The sequence below is a fragment of the Neolamprologus brichardi genome, chromosome 10 (assembly GCF_056152115.1).
Source record: "Neolamprologus brichardi isolate AB-2024 chromosome 10, ASM5615211v1, whole genome shotgun sequence".
NCBI lineage: Eukaryota > Metazoa > Chordata > Actinopteri > Cichliformes > Cichlidae > Neolamprologus > Neolamprologus brichardi.
Window position 1 is genome coordinate 33,777,933 of NC_142113.1, and position 17,566 is coordinate 33,795,498.

At 43.9% G+C, this 17,566-nt stretch overlaps 3 protein-coding genes across 3 annotated transcripts; all 3 read right to left on the bottom strand.

Annotated features, from left to right (window-relative positions):
- Window positions 1-1,324: 1,324 nt before the first annotated feature.
- Window positions 1,325-2,263, bottom strand: LOC148101031 (odorant receptor 131-2-like). The gene has a single exon (XM_087847624.1). The coding sequence runs from the start codon at window positions 2,261-2,263 to the stop codon at window positions 1,325-1,327; it is 939 nt and encodes a 312-aa protein (XP_087703750.1).
- A 3,745-nt stretch (window positions 2,264-6,008) lies between these two features.
- LOC148101032 (odorant receptor 131-2-like) lies at window positions 6,009-6,959 on the bottom strand. The gene has a single exon (XM_087847620.1). The coding sequence runs from the start codon at window positions 6,957-6,959 to the stop codon at window positions 6,009-6,011; it is 951 nt and encodes a 316-aa protein (XP_087703746.1).
- Window positions 6,960-16,338: 9,379 nt separating this feature from the next.
- On the bottom strand, window positions 16,339-17,304 carry LOC102779907 (odorant receptor 131-2-like). Its single transcript, XM_006808284.2, has one exon. The coding sequence runs from the start codon at window positions 17,302-17,304 to the stop codon at window positions 16,339-16,341; it is 966 nt and encodes a 321-aa protein (XP_006808347.2).
- Between the last annotated feature and the right edge of the window lie 262 nt (window positions 17,305-17,566).

Consider the following 17,566-nt stretch of genomic DNA (forward strand, 5'->3'; position numbering starts at 1 on the left):
TGAATACAAGCGCGCCAATCCACACAGGTGTGCACACAGGTGTTCACTGTTCGTAGACTTAAATCACACCTTTCTTGGCTGCTACTTCAAAGCACATTGTGCTTTCATTCAATATTTAGTATTTACTGCTGTTTACACTTAGCTAGATTAATGCGATGGTGTTGTGTTTACTATGTTGCTTTGTTTCTTTTTTTTTCCTTGTTTCTATTCTTTTTCTCTCAACAGGTGATCCCGGAGATATTCCTCCCCCCCCCCCCCCCTTTCTCACTGTCCCCCTCCCCTTCTGTTTTTCTTTTCCTTCCTCTTTCTTTCTCCCTTTCCTATCCCTCACTCATGTCTGTCCCGTCTGTAACAACTGAAAATAAAATAAAATAAAAAATAAAAACAAAGGTCGATCAAATGGACCAATACGGCAATGCCATGATGATCCATTTGGCAAAATAAATCCATTGGGTATCCTTCTTGGTCTTCAGACAACAATTCTGAATTCAACCTTGTCATGCGATGACTTCAGAAGATCAGGGTTGAGGTAAGGCAGTATAGGATGAGATTTTATCCAGGTGCCAGTCATGCACCCTCTCTTCCTTGTGTTTTCACTTCTTTGATTAAGGAGATTTCTTCTCAGATGATAAAATATAGATATGATTCATATCTTGAATTTGAAGGTGTACACACAAATTCAAATTGGTTTCTAACGGTTCTATGATTTCTCCTCAAGCTTTATATATGAAAATGTGAATAGGCAGAATGTGCATCTCACATCTCTGGAGTACGGGTTGGCCAAGGGGAATGATTAGCTGAGTGGAAAAATATAAGTGACTGTTGAACTGGGAGTGGGGAGTGTAGATATATTTGTAGCCTCAGTATCGCTCTGCGTTGGTTGAAAAGAGTGACACAACACATGACCAGAGTGACACCTGATGATGTCCCTCATGAAAATGGCAAGTGTTTAAATCATGCTTGTTAAGCATGATGGTGTTATGGAGGTGAAAACTGTCTATATATAGCAAATGACTATATTAGGCCCGGTGGTATGATGGAAACACTAATTCTGAAAAAAAAAAAGGTTAGTCATTGGTCTGAGTCAAAGTCAAGGTATGTGACAGTTTACTTCGGCAATTACTTTAATTTTCCGATCAGCAGCAGGATCAAGAACAAGAAAGAGTTTGGCAAAAAGCTGGAATTTTCTATTTGAAAATAATTAACAGTGTACTCCGGTCTGGATCAGTTTAATATGAGAGGTGTACATCTTGCAGAAACCCAGCAGATAATCTGAGGCTTACTTTTATTAAACCATTTCAGATTCCAGGTGAAATATTGCAAGTTACTGACTTCGTTTCTGATGACAGCATAGGTGGTACATGAGGACAGGCCTGATGGTCTGATCTCTTAGCCCATAGACTAGAGAACTCAGGCATCTGGGTAAGATAAGAAAGCACAAATAAAATACATTCTGAACCCATAAAAATATTGTCATTGTTACAGTTCTTGAAAGGGCTATGAGCAAAGGGTTATAAATAGTAGAGGAGAGACTCAGGCAAAGCTGCATCATATTCAGCAGCAGAGTGTTTCGAGCTCTATGTGCTAAAGCTTTGTTTGCAGAGGCCAACCTGGCAGCTAATATCACACCGATATAAGAAAAAATGACTGCCACACCAGCTGATACAAACACTAAACATGTGAAAGCAGTGTCATATTGATCAGACCTTCTCCCGAGTAATAGAGCTATTTTAGAACAACTGTCTTTCATCTGCAGGTTTTTCAACACTTCAAATGGGAAAAAAAAGATTAGTCGAGTGAGATTATTTAGTGAACTGATAATCCAAATCACAATGATAGCAGCCCCTGTGTTTCTGATGGTGATGATGGTAGGATACCTCAGTGGGTAGCACACAGCTACATATCTCTCCAGAGGCATCACCGAAAGGGTGAGAGGGGAGATCCCAGTGGTGAGATTGGCCAGCAAGCTGAGACATACACATACAGGATATGGCAATTTTACTCTAAAAATAGAGAGCAGGAAAAGAACCTGACTCTGTGCCAGCTGCACAGTGTCTGCAAAAAGGAGGTTATACAGAAGAATGTAACGGGGAGTGTCACGAAACACCGGCTTACTCCTCAGTGTGAACAACATGGTCCCATTAAGGAAGAGAAAAATAAAAGATGGAACTGTTGACAGAGTGGAAACAATAATTACCCTCAGTAGGTCCTGATACTGCACTTCAATAGACATGTTAGTGTAAGACTGAGATACATTTGACATTGCAGAAAATTTATGACATGTAAAACATAAATCTGTTGAAGTCAATGTAGCACAGAATCCCAATAATTGCTGTATTCATAAAGGAGAAAAAACATTAAAATATCTCACAAAAGCCTGGTGGTTGATAAAAATCCCAGTCCCACAAAAAGATTTTACTGTTCCTACCGGCAGTCATCAGGTCAGGATCTGTGTTTGCCCATTGTTGGCAGAGCTCTTCTACAGAGTTGGTCTGACATTGCATACAATTTATTCGTTCTGTCCTCGCAACCTTACAGTGTCATGTGACAGTCAGTTGCAGTGTCACATGACAATGATCACTAATGAGCAATGTAAACATTCTTCTTTGTTTTTGCCCATCCCGTTTGGTTCTGTAGCCATCAGAATTTCTGTCTGAAGGCCAAAGAAGATGCCCAACAGATTTACTTTGGCAAGTGGATCATCACGGCCTTGCCATATTGGTCCAACTTTGTTATTATTATTTGTTTATTTTATTTTCAGTTCTTACAGATTGGACAGATATGACTGGGGGATAGGAAAGAGAGAAAGAAAGTAAGAGAGGGAGGGAAAGAAAAACAGAGGGGAAGAGGGACAGTGAGAAGGTGCACATAAAAAAATTAACCGGATCACTTGATGAGAAAAGAAAAAAGAACAAAAGAAAAAAACAAGCAAAAAAGAGATCAACATAATAAACACAACACGATTACAATAATCTAGCTAAGTGTAAATTACAGTAAATACTAATTATTGAATGTTATGGTGCATCACGCAAGACCGACAGTGCACAGTGTACTTTGAGGTAGCAGCCAAGAAAGGTGTAGTTTGTGTCTGTGAACACCCTTGTTCACAAACCAGCATTGTTGGGAAGGTTACGTTAACCTCTTCTACTACAGATAACAGAATACATGCTCCAAAATGTATTTTGTAACATATTCCATCATGTTACTCAATGAGAGTAACATATTCTGAATACTTTGGATGCGCCAGAGTGGACCGAGCCCCAGGCTCAGAGGCCGGAGGCCAGAGGGCCCCCCCACCCCCTGGAAGGGGCCCAACCGAGCCACGGGTGCCAGGCCCCGCCAAGCAGCCACCAGGTGCAAGTTGGTACACACCTGAGCACCCAGTCCAGGACACCAAGAACCACCAACGTACCGACATCTGAGGGCATCAGAGTGTGGAAAGGAGAGAAAGGCCTACATATCTTGGAGGGCCTGAGGTGTTCCCAGAAGTGTAGAGTCTAAGACCCAACCTGACATATAGACACAGACGTACAGGAACAAACAGACACAAATGTGTCCCACCCTCATGCACACATATACAAATACTCGGCACTCACCCAAAGCGGAGACAGACACAAATGGACACTCTCCCCAAACATACCCTATACCCCAGGGCCAGGTAGCCTTGCCCCCAGAGAGGGAAACTGCACCTAGACCCAGGAGATGTTACCCTTTTCCCTGGGGTGGAGACAAGCAGACCATCCCCGGCTCCACAGTAGCAGGGAGGCCCCGCATCCCAGACCTCTGTCATGTTCCGGGTGAGTGCTCAAACTTTTCTGCGTCCTGGTGATTCCACGTCAGGGGGCGGCCCTATTTCCTTGTCATCATTACGCCTGAGAGTAATTAGGCTGCAGGCTTTTTATGATCAGCGTTCTCAAGAACTCATCGCCAAAACACAGAATACAAAAACAATGGAAATTGAAGCGTCTGCTCTATAGAGCTGGTTAAGCTGATATTCACGTTATCGGTGAGGGATGATCTGATATCGTCGTGTTGGTGTTGTTCCTGGAACAACATTTACTATGTTGTTCCAGGTTCAACATTGCAAGTGACCAATCACATTGTTGTGACATTATTCTTTGGTGCACCAAGCCATTCGTGCATTTATGAAATTCCAATGTTGCAAGGACAATATCAATTCTGCTTAGCGTTTATTAAAGCGGCGGACAGAGGCGGTTTCTCGCAGCTTAAGTACAGTTTTTTGTTTTACGGCGGTTTTTCCCGATGTCGCAAAAGTATGACGTCACAACATTCTGATTGGTCATTGCAATGTTGATCCTGGAACAACATTTACTATGTTGACCTGGGAACAACTCCAACACGACGATATCAGATCGTGCGTCGGTGAGAGATTTGACCAACTCCCGTAGCGTGGCATTTTCAGCGGCAAGCGTTTCCACCTGCTGCTGGCTGAACTCCAGGGATTCTCGCAGAGATTTAAATTCCCGGTGTAAAATCTCCACCAGGGACAGCCTCGCATTGAAACTGGACAACTGCTTGTCGATTGACTCCAGGATATCTGCAATGTCTTTGCCGGCAGGCGATGTTGTGCCGGGGGAGTCTGCCGGGTGACATCTCTTCGATGGCAGCGTCTCAATTTAGGCCGGGGAAGATGCACTCTGAGCCTTCTTCATTACTAAATCTTGGAAACAGATTTACATCAATTCATCAATTCTAAACTACCATTCGCTTTAATTTTCTGCCAAAATCTCCGGCGTCTGACGTCAGTTACAACATGAGTCGCTTACCTTGTCCGTCACTTTCATTCCCAACAACACCGCTCCAGATGTCTCTGTAACCAGGGCTCTGGAGGGCCTGAAAACGTTGTCCAAAACTATGCATGAACATTCGGTAGTCAATAATGCGCTGGAGAACTGGGTGACATCTGTGTTTGGGCAATAGAAGGGTGTGTTTATGTCTGCCATGTTTTCTCTTGTTACTTTCATAGGAATATTGGTTACAGGTTGTTGTCATTGTGTTGTCTCATTCCTTGTGCCAGACGAGTGCTGGAGAGACTGATAGAGAGGGCCATTCGGGGCCAAATGGTCCGGGGTCTATGATGCCGTTGGTGGTGGTGGCTGACTGGACCGAGGAGTGAGACAATAGGAAGGATGTTGGCCTTTTTCAAAGGCCAAAGAGAGGAAAATGTGGGGATTATATCATTTTATATCATGTTGATTCCTTTCTTCTTTTTATTAAGCTTTAAACAGTGGCATTTGATTAAACATTTATTCAATTAATTAAACATACAGTTTTAATCATGTTATTACACACATTGCATTTGTGCTCATGATAGAGTTAAGCATACAGTCTAATGAAGGTTAAAAGCGTCGTTCAGCGTTATGTCTGAACTGATATATTGATGAAATGACTTGAATGCTGTGAATGAAGGCCTAACATGCTTACATACACATAAACATGAAGTATAATTTCTAGGGTAAAGGTGAAAGACATCTTGCTTTGTCTCTGCTTGGTAACTAGTGATCCGGGGTCTACAGGAAGCATCTGGAGGAGCCAGACAACCATATAGGGAAAATGCTGTTAAACACGGAAACTTGTTGAACTGTCGTTAATTATAACCTATACATGTGATGTTTTGTCTAACGCGAGAAGGGGCATGAACCCTGACCAAATAAACCATGCTGAAAGTATGTTTTGACGGGAGATCTGGGGTGACAATATCGAGCTGTGTATCTTCCCACACATGTGTTTAATAAAATCATTGTTTTGACGCACTTGGACCAGAGGTCGTTTGTCTCTCACCTCAATCACGAATCGGGACAATTTTTAAGCCCCTCAAGCAGACTTGGAAAATGTGGTAAAAAAAAAAAGGAAAAGAAATGGCTATAGCTATGTATGCTTCTTGAACAATAATACCTTTGTTTGTTTGTTTTAATTAAAAAATGTTGCTTTAAATCACGAGACTCAAATATGCAGACCAACAAAGGCCTCCATCCAAACTAAACATGTCATCCCTTGTCTTCTACCACTGGGCAGTTCAATCGACAGCATAGATGATATATGAGGACAGGTCTGATAGTCTGATCTCTTAGTCCATAAATGAGAGAAGTCAGACACCTGGGTAAGATAATAAAAAACAGATAAAAAGCATTTTGAATGCGAACAAGTACTATCCTTGTAACAATCATTAAAAGAGGCACGAGTAATGGGTTGTAAATAGTTGAGGAGAGGCTGAGGAACAGCTGCATCAGATTCAAGAGCAGTGTGTTACGAGCTTTAAAGGCTAAGGCTTTGTCTGTGGAGGCTGACCTGGCTGCTAGAATCACACCAATGTAAGAGAAAATGACTGCCACACCAGCAGCCACAACCACAATACAAGTGAAAGCTTTGTCAAAATGATCAGACTTTGTCCCGAGCAGAATAGCTATGTCACCACAAAAGCCTTTCACCTCTAAATCACCCAGCTCTTCAAATAGTGATAAAAACAATAGAGTGCGAATAATAATGTTTAAAAAACTGATGGCCCAAATCACAGTGATAGCTACCCCTGTGTTTCTGATGGTGATGATGGTTGCATGTCTCAGTGGGTAGCACACAGCAACATATCTCTCAAGAGGCATCACAACCAGCGTGAGAGGAGATATCACAGATGTGAGATGAGTGAAGCCCACGAGAAAAGCACATACAGGATATGAAATTCTTATTCTAAGAACTGCAAGAAGAAAATGAATCTGACTCTGTGCCAGCTGCACAGTGTCCGCAAAAAGCAGGTTATACAGAAGAATGTAGCGGCAGGTCTCACGAAACACAGGTTTACTCCTCAGAGTGAACAACATGATGCCATTGATAAAGAGAAACACACAGGTTGGAAGTGTTGTCAGAGTAGAAATCATGACTCGTTCTACTAACCCTGGAGACTGGACTGTGATGTTAGTGAGAGTCTGTGATGTGCTTGTCATTGAAGAGAAAATGTAAGACCTGAAATATTAAGCTGTTAAAATCACTGAAATACAAAAGTATAATGCCCAATATTTACAAGAAACACAAAACAAAATGCAAGTACAGTAAACAAGTACTATCCTTGTAACAATCATTAAACGAGTAATGGGTAGTAAATAGTTGAGGAGAGGCTGAGGAACAGCTGCATCAGATTCAAGAGCAGTGTGTTACGAGCTTTAAAGGCTAAGGCTTTGTCTGTGGAGGCTGACCTGGCTGCTACAATCACACCAATATAAGAGAAAATGACTGCAGAATGCAAGTACAGTAAATCTGTGCAGTGTTAGCGTCCTATTGTTAGTATTTGTTGTGATGTGGGCAGAGCTGTTCTGCAGTGTTTTCTTGAATTCACTTACAATTTGTAATGTTTGTCCTTGAAGCCTCTTCACAAGATGCAACACGTCAGCAAATTTACCAGCTCATTAAGCGCTGATGTAATCCTTCTTCTCACATGTAGTGTAAGGTAATAATGCATACGGCTTTAAATTTTTGTTTGGGTGGTTCTGAATTACCTGACTACCACTGTTTAAAACCCCAGTTCCTAAAATTTTGGGAAACTAAGTAAAATTACTACACAATATTAAGCAAATAAATACAGAATGCACTGATTTGCAGATCAGAGAAAATGTCTCTGTCATGATAGGCTGTGTGGTATGCAGGGAGGAAAGGTGGACCCAAGAGCAGGACTCAAAACCGGGAGTTTAAACTCAAAACACAGCTTTATTCATGGGGAAAAAACTCCTCATAAACAAACTCACAAAAACAAAACAAAACTCTGAACAGAGAAACTATGTATGTATGAGACAATCACACAGCTTACAGAGGGTAGGAAACATTGACGACGTGACAGAGGGCAAAGGCAAACACAGGGTTTAAATACACAGAGACCTAATCAGGGAATGGGCATAACCAGAACAGAGTCCACTGACACAGTTCAGGAGAGTGACCCTGGGGCCAACAACACAGAAGTCCGAGCCGTTCAGGTGGCCAATGACAGAGACGAAACGGGTCCGGAGGCCGACTGCGGGGAAGGCAGCGGCGGCGACGAAACAGGTCCGGAGGCCGGCCATTCAGAAGGTAGCGGGGGCGACGCTCAGTCCCTGCTGAGTGTAGCTGTTGCTGTTCTGTGAGTCTATGGTGCATGTCGTGTGATATGCCCATGAAGAAAGGACAGCACTGCCTGTATTTGATAAATGGCCTGTATTTGTATAGCGCTTTTACTCGTCCCTAAGGACCCCAAAGCGCTTTACACAACCAGTCATCCACCCATTCACACACTGGTGATGGCAGCTACATTGTAACCACAGCCACCCTGGGGCGCACTGACAGACGCGAGGCTGCCGGACACTGGCGCCACCGGGCCCTCACCACCAGTAGGCAACGGGTGAAGTGTCTTGCCCAAGGACACAACGAACGAGACTGTCCAAGCCGGGGCTCGAACTGGCAACCTTCCAATTACAAGACGAACTCCCAACTCTTGAGCCACGATCGCCCCCAGCACTGCGACGCTGGACTTGCCCTTACTCTGGGCTCCCTCTTTATTCTGGCAACTGGTACAAAGAAAACAGCACGCAGTCGTCATCAACAGTGTAAAAAGCAACTGCAACATTCAGTTCACCAGCTTGGGAGTATTTTCCTTTTTTTTCAAACATAACACTTAACAAAAGACTAATATACATTTCTCCAACACAACATCGACAAAATCTTTCTTTAAAAGTTCTAGCTGAAACCAAACCTGTGATCATATAGTAGCAGTATTATTTATTTATTTTTCTTCTTATGGTAACTGAGAGATGACATCATTCTTCATCATTTTTTTATACAACAATATCAACTAAAACTTGTACTTAACAGCACGTACCTCAGCGGTCCCCAACCTTTTTTGCGCCACGGACTGGTTTAATGTCAGACTATATTTCCACAGACCGGCAGGTGTCACGGATAAATGCAACAAAATAAAATGATACAACAAAGACAAAAACTGTGGTATTTTGTAAATATAATATTACACGCGAATTCACTGTGTAATCGTATAATTTTATTAACAGCAGCCTCCTAAAATGCGCCAACAACATTGAGAGTAACATCCTCCTCTCTCCCCCTTAATGCTCTTTGGTCACTATAGCAACGCATAAATATTTCTTTCAAAATAAGACACAACTACAAAACAAATATAAAAGTACAAGAAAATATATAACTCACCATAACGCTCAATCAGTGAGAGCCCTGTGCATGTTTTTCTGCAACAAGACGGTCCCACCTGGGCATAATGGGGGACAATGACACCCGAAGTGTGTTGCTTATGTTAAGTCTGCTCCTCAATTTTGTTTTCGTCACTGTTGTGGCAACAACATCGCTCACAAGCACCTACCACCAGCTTAGGAATATTTTCCTTTGCTGAGGCATGCAATGTGCAGCAATTTGGAACCTTAACAGTTGCAGTTGTGGTATTTGTTCACCAGGTGGCTCTAACTATTCACAAAGCATGTCAGTTTTGAGGAAATTCATTAAGCCTTTTTCTAACTCTGTTAGAAAAACATGAGCAGGGGACTGAGCTAATGGCTGCTGAGCAGGGGACTAAACAGGCAGTTGAACTAAAGGCTGAGCTACAGACTGAACCGATGACAAAAGAAATGGTTAAGGTGCAGGCCGTGCTAAAGGCTGAGCTAGCGGGAACACAGGAGACTGAGCTGAGGGCGGATGAACAGGAGACATACCTGCAGACTGGACCGACGGAAACAAAGGCAATTGAGCTTAAGGCTGGGCAGCTAACTGAGCTACAGGCTGGGCAGCTAACTGAGCTTCAGGCTGGGCAGCTAAATGAGCTTCAGCCTGGGCAGCTAACTGAGCTTCAGCCTGGGCAGCTAACTGAGCTTCAGCCTGGGCAGCTAACTGAGCTTCAGCCTGGGCAGCTAAATGAGCTTCAGCCTGGGCAGCTAACTGGGCTTCAGCCTGGGCAGCTAACTGAGCTTCAGCCTGGGCAGCTAACTGAGCTTCAGGCTGGATGCCTTACTGACCTACTGGATGGGCTAACAGGGGTAGAGATGGTTGCAGTGGGAGTTGAGTAGATTGTGGTGTTGGTTCTCCTGAAACTTCAGAACAAGGCTTAACCAGCTGGATGATCTCAGTGAAAACAGTCTTTTCTAGATCAGACTGAACAGGTGAGGTAGAAAAACCGTGGTTGTTGTCATTCTCTGCCACAAAAAAATACAGTAAGTAAACAGTCCCAAAGTCTGAAACAACAGGAAAAGTCAGGTTTGCTCACCACAGCTGGCTGCTTTGACGCCCCGGAATCCGGCTGTGGGATGGAATGACGGCAGTGTGGACGACGTTTCCTCCCAGATGAGGGAATGGAGGTGCTGGAGGATGTTGTGCTCCCGGGATAAGCCCGCTGGGTCCATGCAGTGTTGCCAACTCCTCAGTAAGGAGTAAGTAAGTAAGAGCCGGTTCTGAGAACTCACGACCACAGTGAGCTGCTCCAAGATGTGATCCAATGTATGCTCAGAGGTCTTATTCCGAGCGAGCCCCTCCAAGATATATCCAGTCTGCACTCAGAGATCTTATTCTGAGTATTCACAGCAGCCGTAGCCTCTCCAAGATCTTATCCGTGCTGCACTCAGTGAGCCCATTTTGAGAAACACACGCCTCTTCCCAACGTTTCAATCCCAGCGGGCAGCCTTGTGGGGGTTTGAACAGCTGGTTCCGCTTTCTTAATTCTTCGATAAGTCAGGGCCAAGCCAGCTCCGATCAGCCAGAACCCTGTTACCATGGTTCCGAATAGGTAGATATCTTCAGCACTCAGGCTCACCCGAGCCCAAACTTCTCGTTGAGAAAGGGGTGTCGATTGCATTTAGGGACCAGTTGATCAATCCATAATCCTCTTTTAGGTTTTAGAGAACAGACTGTGAGAGAGTGTTCCAGGGAAAAGCAATACAAAAAACACGAGACTAGACAAGGACATAAGAGGCTAAGCAGGGAAGCTAAGGGAGAGGAGGAGAGGAGAAAAGTGCGACCGCCTTCGTCAAGAGCAAGAGCAGAAAAAAACAAAAACAACTTTGGAATTTTAAGTGGCCGTAGCATGTCGTGAGAAACCTGAAGCTTATCTTTTTTTCACCTTCTCTCAGCACGGCAACACACGCGACGTAGAGCGCGCGTAGTGTCGTTAAGCCAACACCAAGAGTAGGTTCTGGGGTGCTTCATTTTAATGGGGGCAACAGTATCAAGGATAGAAGAAAATAAAGATAACAAGGTATTAGCACAGTCATCAACCGAGCGGAAAGAACAACATTCGGGAGTGACAGATTCAGAATCAAAGAAAGACATAGAGAAGTTTGACATTGCTTCAACATTAATTACACGTAGCGGGCGAAGGGGAGCCACAGGATGTAGTTCATTAGTGCATAAGCCAGTATCAAAAATAACTGGGAAATGATCCGAGATCCCAGCGTCACGTATATCCTTGATAAAAATGTCCAGACCATGTGAAAAAAACAAGTCCAAAGTATGTCCTTTAACATGGGTTGGGTCATTAACCCACTGAGCCAGGTTAAAAGAGTCAGTTAAAGCAAGGAAGTCTTTAGCAAATGGGTCATCCTTATACCAAGTGTGTATGTTAAATATGTCTGTGAAGGTTCTCAGTCATCCAGGTCATCGTAGTCAAAGGAGCTTGCAAAGAAAAGCGTCTGGACTTCTTTAAGTTACTTGAAGACGTTTCACCTCTCATCCGAGAGGCTTCTTCAGTTCTAAGGTCAAATGGTGGAGAGTCCCAGATATAAACCTGGTGGGAGTGTCCCCCCACAGAGGGACAAAAGGACCCCCTGATGATCCTCTAATCGTCTGAGCCAAGGTGTGGAACTGGGTGTGGGTCCCAATCAGCCAGAGTTTCAGGTGAGTTCATTGTGAAACCTGGCCCCACCTTATCATGCGAATTCCTGAGGTCAGATGGTCCAGGATGTGAGTGGGCGTTAAGGCGTCTGGGAAGGGATCTCAAAACTGAATTATAGATGGCAGAGAGTTGGTGTCGTAAACCACCGCCTCTGTTCAAAGATGGTCGCTCACAGTGGACATAGATGGCTTCTTTCACTCCTCTTTCAAACCATCTGTCCTCTCTGTCCAAAATGTGAACATTGGCATCCTCGAAAGAGTGTCCTTTATCCTTAAGATGCAGATGGACAGCTGAGTCTTGTCCTGTGGAGGTGGCTCTTCTGTGTTGTGCCATGCGCTTGTGAAGTGGCTGTTTGGTCTCTCCAATGTAGAGGTCTGGGCATTCCTCGCTGCACTGTATGGCATACACCACATTGTTAAGTCTGTGTTTTGGCGTTTTGTCTTTCGGGTGAACCAGTTTTTGTCTGAGTGTGTTGCTGGGTCTGAAGTACACCGGGATGTCATGCTTGGAGAAAACCCTCCTGAGTTTCTCTGATACACCGGCTACATAGGGGATGACAATGTTGTTGCGTCTGTCCTTCTTATCCTCCCTCGCTGGTGAAAGATTCCACTTCTTGTGTCTTGAGTCAAAATCAAGACACAAGAAGTGGAATCCTTCACTGCGCACATCAACGCTGTGGATAAAAACATCAAGTTCACCAGGGAAGACACAAAGGACGACTGTTTGCCTTTCCTGGACTGCGCTGTGCACATTGAAGAGAATGGCAACCTCAACATCGAAGTTTACCGGAAGCCCACACACACGGACCAGTACCTCCTGTTTGACTCCCATCACCCTCTGGAACACAAACTTGGAGTAATTAGGACCCTACACCACCGGGCAGAACATGTTCCCTCTAAGCCTGAAGGGAAAAAGAAGGAACACACACATGTAAAGGAAGTACTCAAAACGTGCGGCTATCCTAAATGGGCATTCTTAAAGTCAGCAAAGAGGCACAGAAAAGAAGATCAGACACCAGCGAGGGAGGATAAAAAGGACAGACGCAACAACATTGTCATCCCCTATGTAGCCGGTGTATCAGAGAAACTCAGGAGGGTTTTCTCCAAGCATGACATCCTGGTGTACTTCAGACCCAGCAACACACTCAGACAAAAACTGGTTCACCCGAAAGACAAAACGCCAAAACACAGACTTAACAATGTGGTGTATGCTGTACAGTGCAGCGAGGAATGCCCAGACCTCTACATTGGAGAGACCAAACAGCCACTTCACAAGCGCATGGCACAACACAGAAGAGCCACCTCCACAGGACAAGACTCAGCTGTCCATCTGCATCTTAAGGATAAAGGACACTCTTTCGAGGATGCCAATGTTCACATTTTGGACAGAGAGGACAGATGGTTTGAAAGAGGAGTGAAAGAAGCCATCTATGTCCACTGTGAGCGACCATCTTTGAACAGAGGCGGTGGTTTACGACACCAACTCTCTGCCATCTATAATCCAGTTTTGAGATCCCTTCCCAGACGCCTTAACGCCCACTCACACCCTGGGCCATCTGACCTCAGGAATTCGCATGATAAGGTGGGGCCAGGTTTCACAATGAACTCACCCGAAACTCTGGCTGATTGGGACCCACACCCAGTTCCACACCTTGGCTCAGGCGATTAGAGGATCATCAGGGGGTCCTTTTGTCCCTCTGTGGGGGGACACTCCCACCAGGTTTATATCTGGGACTCTCCACCATTTGACCTTAGAACTGAAGAAGCCTCTCGGATGAGAGGTGAAACGTCTTCAAGTAACTTAAAGAAGTCCAGACGCTTTTCTTTGCAAGCTCCTTTGACTGTGTATGTTAAAATCACCAACAATTAGAACACAACTATGCTTAAAAAGAACGGAACCTAGGAGATCAGCAAAGTCCGTGGTAAAACATTTACTATATTTAGGCGGTCGGTAAACCACCACACAGAGTGTGGTCGTGGATGCAGTCATCTCCAATAACTGGACTTCAAAACTAGAGTAAGTAGGTGAGGGTTGCTGCCGAACTGCATATGAATTTTTAAAAACCGAAGCTACCCCTACCAGTAAGCCTTGGTGAGCTAAAAGCGATACAGTCTGATGGGACAAGTTCGGTAAAAGGGATAGACGCACCAGGACGAATCCAGATTTCAGTCAGGAATAAAGCATCAATCCCATTAGTGGAGAGGAAGTCATTTAAGAGAAAAGTCTTATTGACCAGCGACCTGACATTAAGCAATGCCATCCGTATCCTAGGGGCTAAATCGCCACGGGTGGTGCGTCGTAGGACACTTAAGTTGCTTCGGCAAACGCCGACCCTGAGGCGAACGCGACAGGCACTCCTTCTACCGCGTTTCCTGTAGCGTTTCTTGTGTAGATTGGGAATAGGTAGGTGGAAAAAGCCGGTCGGTGGGTCCAGTCGGGGCAGGGTGGCGTCGCCCAGGTTCCATCAAGGATCAGCCTGAGAGGAATGGGAGAGTCTTAGATTTAAAAGTGTTTGCCTGTCGTATGTAATCAGTGCACAGCCATTAGATGAGCATACAACTAAAAGGATAAAAAAATACAATGCCAAGGTCCATAAAAGAGCGTAGAGGGGGTAAAAAGCAGCGAAACAGATACAGCCGAGGACGGCAAGCCACGTACACTGGCTCCATCTTCTGCCGGGAGACATGTATAATGTAAACAGAGTTTGTTCTAGCACAGAACCCTGTGGAATTACTGAAGTTATTTCAGAAAGACCAACTGGAGAAAAAGAGTCTAAATGAATTCATTATACTGCAGTTTGTGGTGTCTTTTCAGGTTGTAGAATATCTTTGCTGCCTTGTGGTTTGGGTGAGACACACACCACTCTGGATATGATTACTTGCTGGTTAACATCAACTGGGCTAAATCTTGAGATATTGGATGACAGGCCATTTGGGGATATCCTCCTTACATTTTGCTGTACTAGACATGTGATTTTTGTTGTATACCTGTCTTCTAATTTTTTGTTACATCATCATTGTTACATTTTTTGTCATCAAGAGTAGTCAAGGAAACTGACAGCTACAGAGAACAGTGAACATCTTCTTTCTGCATTTTTAGTTGTAGAAAGTCAGGGCTTAGAGATGGCGCCATTTTGCGCTCATGGCACAACTGTAAACCTACCAAGACAAGGCCGTCCACCCAAACTCACGGGGCGAACAAGGAGAGCGCTGATCAGAAATGCAGCCAAGAGGCCCATGGTGACTCTGGATGAGCTGCAGAGATCTACAGCTCAGGTGGGGGAATCTGTCCATAGGACAACTATTAGTCGTGCACTGCACAAAGTTGGCCTTTATGGAAGAGTGGCAAGAAGAAAGCCATTGTTAACAGAAAACCATAAGAAGTCCCGTTTGCAGTTTGCCACAAGCCATGTGGGGGACACAGCAAACATGTGGAAGAAGCTGCTCTGGTCAGATGAGACCAAAATGGAACTTTTTGGCAAAAATACAAAACGCTATTTGTGGTGGAAAAACTAACACGGCACATCACTCTGAACACACCATCCCCACTGTCAGATATGGTGGTGGCAGCATCATGCTCTGGGGATGCTTCTCTTCAGCAGGGACAGGGAAGCTGGTCAGAGTTGATGGGAAGATGGATGGAGCCAAATACAGGGCAGTCTTGGAAGAAAACCTCTTGGAGTCTGCAAAAGACTTGAGACTGGGGTGGAGGTTCACCTTCCAGCAGGACAACGACCCTGAACATAAAGCCAGGGCAACAATGGGATGGTTTAAAACAAAACATATCCATGTGTTAGAATGGCCCAGTCAAAGTCCTGATCTAAATCCAATCGAGAATCTGTGGCAAGATCTGAAAACTGCTGTTCACAAATGCTGTCCATCTAATCTGACTGAGCTGGAGCTGTTGTGCAAAGCAGAATGGGCAAAGATTTCAGTCTGTAGATGTGCAAAGCTGGTAGAGACAGACCCTAAAAGACTGGCAGCTGGAATTGCAGCAAAAGGTGGTTCTACAAAGTATTGACTCAGGGGGCTGAAAAATTACGAACACCCCACTTTGCAGTTATTTATTTGTAAAAATGTTTGGAATCATGTATGATTTTCGTTCCACTTCTCACGTGTGCACCACTTTGTGTTGGTCTTTCACGTGGAATTCCAATAAAATTGATTCATGTTTGTGGCTATAATGTGACAAAATGTGGAAAAGTTCAAGGGGGCCGAATACTTTTGCAAGCCACTGTATATTAGTTATCCAGAATGTACACAACAGACATAATTTAGAAAGCAGCTTCATTGCCTTGCTTTTATTACTATTATGCAATAATAAGAAAAGACTTACAGTATAGTATAGAGCAGAAATATGATGTCAGCTTGGTTGTATTCTACATTAGCTTTGTTTATACACTAGAGTCTGCTTTTCTTTAGAACAACATATACAGTATTATTCCAAATTACATTAATTTAATGTTTGAGTAATTTTATACTGTTGGGCAGTTTTACTCGACAGCACAGATGGGACATGAGGATGCCTCTGATCATTTGGTCTCTAATGCCATAGATAAGTGGGCTCAAACATCTGGGTAAAAGCATCATAGACACATAAAGTATACTCCGGATGCGTAAAATTGTTACTCTATCAAGGACTTTTGAGATCTCTGTAACCAAAGGGTCATGAATAGTTGAGGACAGACTGAGGCCTAACTGTATCAGGTGCAGCAGCAGTGTGCTACGAACCTTACGGGCTGAAGCTTTATCTGTGGAGGCCGACCTGGCTGCTATCATAACACCAATATAGGAGCAAGTAACTGCAACACCAGCAAATACAAAAATAACCCCAGTGTAAGCTTTGTCATAATGATCAGACATGGGGCCAAGCAACAAAGGAGTGTTAGAGCAAAAGTCTTTCATTTGGAGACTCTCTAAATCTTCAAATTGAAAATTTAACAGCAAAATCAGTCGAATAAAAACATTTAGTGAACTGACGGCCCAAACTATGATGATCGCTAGTGCTGTGTTCCCGATGGTGATGATGCTAGCATGCCTTAGAGGGTAGCACACAGCTACATATCTCTCCAGAGACATCACCACCAGTGTGAGAGGAGAGATCCCATTTGTGAGATTGGCAAGCATGATAAGAAAGCCACAAACAGGATATGTCAGTCTGATTCTACAAGCAGATAGTAAGTACAATAACTGACTCAGGACCATCTGTATGGTGTCTGAAAAAAGTAAATTATAAAGAAGAACATAACAGGCTGTCTCACAAAACACTGCTTTACTCCTCAAGATGTGTAGCATGGTCCCATTGATGAAGAGCAACACACAGCAAGATGCTGTAATTGGAGCAGAAAATAACAAGACTTCCAGTATCCCTCGGTACTGCAGTCCAACAGTGAAGTTAGTCTTAGATGGAGAGATGTAGGACATGTTAGACACACATTTACATGACTGTGCTAAAGATCTGACCAAGGATTTTATCTAGACATGTAGTCATTCTCAACTAAAAGTCAGTTAACACACAAAAAAGTTTTTTTGTTGCAGCTATAACCCAAAGAAACAACAAGTTTTAAGTTCACATTCCAAAGAGAAAAGTTCTGCTTTGTCAGTGGTTAGCAGGTAACAAGCAGTGCTTGGTTCCATCTGCTCAGGAGTCTTCTGCAAGATTTACCCACATCCACATGCATTTTAA

Bases quoted from the DNA above. Each gene is read 5' to 3' on its own strand.
- LOC148101031 (XM_087847624.1), bottom strand. From the start codon at position 2,263: ATGTCAAATGTATCTCAGTCTTACACTAACATGTCTATTGAAGTGCAG.
- LOC148101032 (XM_087847620.1), bottom strand. From the start codon at position 6,959: ATGACAAGCACATCACAGACTCTCACTAACATCACAGTCCAGTCTCCA.
- LOC102779907 (XM_006808284.2), bottom strand. From the start codon at position 17,304: ATGTCCTACATCTCTCCATCTAAGACTAACTTCACTGTTGGACTGCAG.